At 51.1% G+C, this 6000-nt stretch overlaps 1 protein-coding gene across 2 annotated transcripts in view; it reads right to left on the reverse strand.

Moving 5' to 3' along the window:
• Positions 1 to 3088, reverse strand: part of PRPS2 (phosphoribosyl pyrophosphate synthetase 2) — a 41161-nt gene extending 38073 nt beyond the window's left edge. The window contains exon 1 of one of the 2 annotated variants that reach the window (XM_054007753.1): positions 2879 to 3088. In XM_054007753.1, the coding sequence (XP_053863728.1) occupies positions 2879 to 3000 (122 nt within the window). In that variant the 5' untranslated portion in view covers positions 3001 to 3088. The remainder of the gene's footprint in view (positions 1 to 2878) is intronic. The other variant, XM_054007761.1, reaches the window with a different exon arrangement.
• Positions 3089 to 6000: the final 2912 nt, after the last annotated feature.

The following is a 6000-nucleotide window of genomic DNA, read 5'->3' on the forward strand; positions in this document are numbered from 1 at the left end:
TTACTTGGTCCTGCCTCAGAGAAAGGGGCTGGACTAGATGACCTTTCAAGATCCCTTCAGGCTCTACCTCACAGAATTCTATACTATGCAAACTCATAGCTATTTAGTCAGAAAATCCACTATAACAGATACAATCAATCAATAGGACTTTACAGTGCGAGTCTAAGGGCATGGCTACACTTGCAGATGTAGAGCGCTGGGAGTTAAACCAGCCTTCGGAGAACGCAGCAGGGAAAACGCTGCCATGTGTTTACACGGTCAGCTGCAAATGCACTGGCATGGCCACATGAGCATCTCCTGCAACGCCACAAAGAGCAGTGCATTGTGGTAGCTATCCCAGCGTGCAAGTGGCTGCACCACTCTCTTCAAATGGGGGGGGGAGTGGAGGGTGACAGGGAGTGTGTTTTGTGTATGTGGGGGGAGAGAGGATTTTTTTTTTTTTTGAGGAACTGAGCGCGTGTCAGCATGCTATCTTGTAAGTTAAGACGGCAGCAGACCGCCCCCTCTCCCTCCCCTCTCTTACACACACTCACAGCAAGCAACATTCCACACTAATGGCTTGCTTTGTCCCAGGGTAGATAAGCATGCCAGCTGTCGAAAACGGAGCTTTGAAAGGGCATATCCGCATTCCTACAGACAATTCCAAAACAATGACAAGAGTGGTCACTTGACTTAAGGGGATTATGGGACATTTCTGGAGGCCGATCATTGCGCAGTAATACAACACTTTATTCACACTGACACTGGGGCGTTTCAGCCGAGGCGCAGCAAGCTTTATGCTTCTTGTGGAGGTGGATTACCAGGAGCACTCCAGCTGCAGAGTCCAGGCGCTCTAAGTGCCTTGCCAGTGTGGACGGGTCATGAGTTAGGGCACCTGGGACTGCTTTACTGCGCTCTAACTTTCAAGTGTAGACAAGCCCTTAGCCTTAGCCAAGCCAGCGCTTTAATGTGGCTGTGTAGTTGCAGCACCAGCAAAAAAAGAGGGGAGTAACTACCAGCACTAGTGCACTGTCTACACTACCACTTTTCAGCGCTGAAACTTGCAGTGCCCAGGGGGGTGTTTTTTCCAGTGAGAAAGTTGCAGCACTGTAAAGTGGCAGTGTAGACAAGGCCTAAGATGATGTTCTCCCATGAGGTCATTCTCTGCCACATACTCACAACTGTTAATTTAACAGCTGTAGATAATTTACCTACAAGTTGACAGCAGGATGATTCTTACACCTTCCCTCTAAAAGCGAGGATACAGAAAGGCCAGCAGCATCCTTCTTGGAGACAAACTTAAGAATGGGGCAAAACAAAACAGCAGCCAATAACGAAAAATACTAGGCTCTTTTTGGGAGGAACAGATGTTCATTTAGGGGACGCCTACATACCACACAGCAATGGTGGTGGTGGTGGGGGGGGGGGGGGGGAGTGTCATCAAAACAGCATCACACACAACTCTTAAGCTTAATGCTTAAAACACACAACTCTTAAATACAATTTCTTCTCCTCCCTGTCTCCCCCAAATATCAAGATGCTGTAACAGATCTAAGCAAAGGTGTGATTTTAGTCACCTCATCATAGAATATCAGGGTTGGAAGCAGGGCTGGCTTTAGCAAGAGCGGGGCCCCATTCCTGGGGGCGGGGCTTACCAGCAAGCCCTGCCCCCCCAGAATCGGGCTGCGCAGAGCTGCTGGGGCCAGCGTGCTCGGCCAGAACCGGGTCCACCACCTGAGCTGGGTCTGAGCCGTCGGGGGTGCTCAGCCAGCACTGCTCGGCCAGGGCCGGAGCCCGTGCCCCGAGCCGGGCTGGAGCCGGTACACTTGGCCGGAACCGAGGCCGGTGCCTGATCCAGCGCGCTCGGCCAGAACCGGGGCCGGCGCCCTGGGGCCCGAGCCAGGCTGGAGCCGGGTCCGGCGTGCTCGGCCGGAACCAGGGCCAGCGCCCTGGGGCCAGAGCCGCTTGGCCGGGCTGGGTCTGGAGGGAGCCGCTCAGTCAGGACCAGCTGGACCGCGCCACGCCTCCCCGGAGCCCTCCTCACGCTCCCCTCCACCCCAGCTTACCTGTTGCTGCCCGCCTGCTCCTGCTTGTTTTCAGACTTCCCGCGAACATCTGATACACGGGAAGCAGGGGAGGGGGAGCATTCAGGGGAGGGGAGAAGGGGGATGTGAGCTGGGGGAGGGGTGGACAGCTGCAGGGCCCTTTTAGGCGCAGGGCCTGATTCAGCCGAATCAGCTCAATCAGCCTAAAGCTGGCCCTGGTTGGAAGGGACCCCAGACAGTCATCTAGTCCAACCCCCTGCTCAAAGCAGGGCCCATCCCCAGACAGATTTTTACCCCATCCATAAGTGGCCCCCTCAAGGATTGAGCTCACAACCCTGGGTTTAGCTGGCCAATGCTCAAACCATCAGTGCCCTTCCGGCTAGAAAGCTTTATTGTTCAGCCTTCTTGGCGATAATTTTTAAGTGCCCAGCTCAGGGCTGCCGGCTGGATAACGCGGTTCCCACCGCGGAAGGAGCGTGGCGGGCTGGTACATAAACACAAGGCGGCTCAACGCAAGAGACGGTGCCCGCGCTGGGTGGGGGAGGGGCAGCCCGGCAAAGGCTCAGGTGGCGGCGCCGAGGCAGGGGTCAGGCTCAGCGGGGCGGGGGCCGCCGGGGGTCAGTGTGTCCGGGCCGCCCGCCCGGGGGAGTGGCGTGACCAGGGCCCTGCGGCCCCACGCCGGGGTGCGGGGGGGGGGGGGGCGGACAGCGCCCTGGGGAGCTGGCCTGGAACCCGAACGCGGGGGCGGGGCCAGTGACGCAGCGGAGAGCAGGTAACGCGGGCCCTGCCCCCACCCCAAGAGCGGCCCCGCTTCCTTAACACCCCTCCCCCCCCCCGATGCCCGCCCGCGTCACCTGGTTTCCTGGTTGCTGAATTTCTTGGTCACCACCTTGCCCAGCTCCAGGCCCAGCCGCTCGGCCACGCGCTGGGACAGGTCCTGGTGCGAGCTGCCGCTGAAGAGCACGATGTTGGGCATGGCCGCGGCGGCGGCAGAGCTCGAGCTGAGGCTCCGCAGCAGAGGCGGAAAGAGAGAGAGCGCGGGAGCGCGCGCGGGCTCCGGGTCAAATAACAGGCGGTCCCGGGCCCGCCCCCTGCCTGCGCGCCGGGAGAAGGAGGGGGCGGGGCGGGACAGCGGCCCAGCCGATGGGCAGGTGGGGCACGTGACGGGGAGCCTGGGCATGGTGACCGTTGGAATGAGAGTGGCGGTTGGGGGAGGCGGTTAGGGGTGGCCAGGTTGGCTGACAATCAGGGGGGCTTGGGGCCCAGGAGAGCCCCCGGGGGGCAGCAGAGGGGAGCTGGGAGGCTGCGAACCCAAGATCCCAGCATCAGCCCGGGTCATCTCAGCACATGGCCCAGCCTTTGCCCTGACAGGGAAATGCACCATTATCCCGTGCAAAGGTTGGGCATGAGTTGAGGAGCACTAGGGAGCAGCAGCCTAATGCCAGCAATGTACAGGCCTGGCAGGGGACATTATAATCACTGGGGCCCAGCCCTTCCCCTTTCACTGTATTTACACAGACAGTTTGGGGTCCATGGTACAATCGTTCCCCTTCTCGCCATCTCTGAACGTAGGAGCTGTTATTTATCTGCATTGGTGACGCAAGGGGACAGGGCCATCATTCCCTCACCCGCATGCATCTCCTTCACGCTCAGTTGAGAGGGATCCACTTGTGCGATGACATCTCCCGCACTTGTAGCTTTGTGTTTTGAGTGATGCCATCAACTCGAATGCTAAAGTCATTAAAAATAATACAAGTTTGAAGTAGTCTGAGGTGCTGCACCTGCCCTGCCAGTTTTTCTAGGTTTATAATCAGATTTTCTGTTTTTTAAAAAGTATTTCTCTCTCCCCTTCTGCTGTGTGAAATGGCCACGCTGCCAGAGGGATTATACACACAAAATGCAGAAAGTAAAGAAGAGAAAAAAGTATGTTTGCTTATCTTTCAGTTACAGTATTACTTGTAACAACAATATGTAAAAAAAAATCCAGATATAGTAGTGAAAACATTATCTACTATCTGTTCTTATTAATTTAATCTGGTCGTGTCAGGTTCCTGGGAGTTTGAATGACCTACAATTTTATTTAATTATAAATCTCTTTTGGTAGTTTTAAAAACATATTAGTCTTTGTTATCTAATGCATCTTTGCTTCCCTTTCACTCAGCACTGTCTTGCCCCCTACATTTACCTACTTTCAGTTCCACACAGCCAAAAGCCTTTGGAATAAAGTCCCAGGAACACCTCAGTTTCCTCCAATGTAATCTGTGAAAATTGAGGCTCCAATGCTGCAAACACTTGTATAAGCTTAACTTCACTATCCATGATTTCAATGGATAGTAATGTTAAGCTCCTGTAAAAGTGCTTGCAGGAGCAGGATAAACTGTAATATTCCATATTTATGAAGTCTCAATATTAGGGCTGGTCAAAAATTTTCCATCATAATTGTTTCTGAGCAGAAAATTGGATTTTTTGACAGCAGGGCTTATAGCTGTCATCCCCGCTCGTCCCCACGCTGACAGCCCAAGGTGTGAGCTGAGTGCTGGGCTAACAGCTCAGGCTGTTAGCACTGGAGCAGATAGAGGGCCAGCTATGAGCACCAGGGCTGCGGGACTCCAGCTATCAGTACCCCATATGCTCCACTTCAGTCCATGGGAGCACTCCTGGTGAGGACACACACCATCAACAGAAGGAGCGTAGTGTGGATGTGAACCACTGCTTTAATTACTGTGATGGCTTTATGTCAATTTAAGTCGACTTAATTTTGTAGTGTACTGAAGCCCTCAGATGGATATAGGAAAAGAAACCGTCTTTCAATGAAAAAAGTTTTATTTTAGCTAGTTCCTCCTTTCTCCCAACCCCTGAAAGCAGAGAGATTCTTACCTGATGTGGGACATAAGAATTTTTCTCTTTCCTTGATCAAGAGAGATTCCTATTTCCTGATAATTAGCCCAGTAGTAGACCCCAGTCAGTTCAGCTGTGGCTAATTTAAGGAACCACAGTTATAGCAATTACCAACTAGCAGAACTGGGGCAATATAGGTAATTCTGCTGTGGAAAAGTATTGCTGCAGAAACCTGTTGCTATCTTCAAGACAGAGTTCTAGTAATGTAGGGTAGTGAAGATAAGTTTCTCCTAAGAATTCAGGAGCTGAAGTCAGAATCCTGAGGTAATCTGATTTCTAGGAAACTGTAAACTATTTTTGTTTTTCTATTGTTTTTTTTCCCCTTTCACCCATTTTACCTTCACTTGCTGTGAACCAACATTTTGCAAAGTTTTCTTGGTAAGTCAGCAGTGACATTCCTCTTTCCAATTTCCTCAAAATAAAACTGTTATACTCTGAGAAATGATTTATCTCATAGAACTGGAAGGGACCCCAAAAGGTTATTGAGTCCAGCCCCCTGCCTTCTCTAGCAGGACCAAGTACTGATTTTTGCCCCAGATCCCTAAATGGCCCCCTCAAGGACTGAACTCACAATCCTGGGTTTAGCAGGCCAATGCTCAAACCACAAAATGTCCCTGTGGGTTTCCACATTTATTGTCTCACAATGAATTCTGGTCAAAATTTGCTCTTATTGTAAATAACAATTTTTAATTTTTTTAAACTGTCAGCCTTTTCAGTGAGGCCTGGAAACTAAATGTCAAGTTGGTTCTTTCCTGCCTTTCACAGTTATCTCTTGTAAAAGATTCTGTGGGCCAAATTCTGCCCTCATTTGCAGAATTGCCAACCCCAAATGTTCATGAATCATGCCACAGATAGAGTTATGAAATTGATTTAAAATTTGTGAGATTTAAAATAAAAGATAATTAGGATCCTTTTTATTTGCATTGAGTTACCAGGGTACACTTGGGTCATATTTTCAATCTTTTCTCTCCAACCTTGAAGCTAGAAACTTCTTTTTTTTTTAATGAAAGCAGAGATTTTCACCTAATCACTTTTCTCTTGAAACTGAAGCTTTTAAAGGTAAACATCAAATATTGTG

Source organism: Malaclemys terrapin, chromosome 1, assembly GCF_027887155.1.
Source record: "Malaclemys terrapin pileata isolate rMalTer1 chromosome 1, rMalTer1.hap1, whole genome shotgun sequence".
In the NCBI taxonomy this organism is placed as follows: Eukaryota; Metazoa; Chordata; order Testudines; family Emydidae; genus Malaclemys; species Malaclemys terrapin.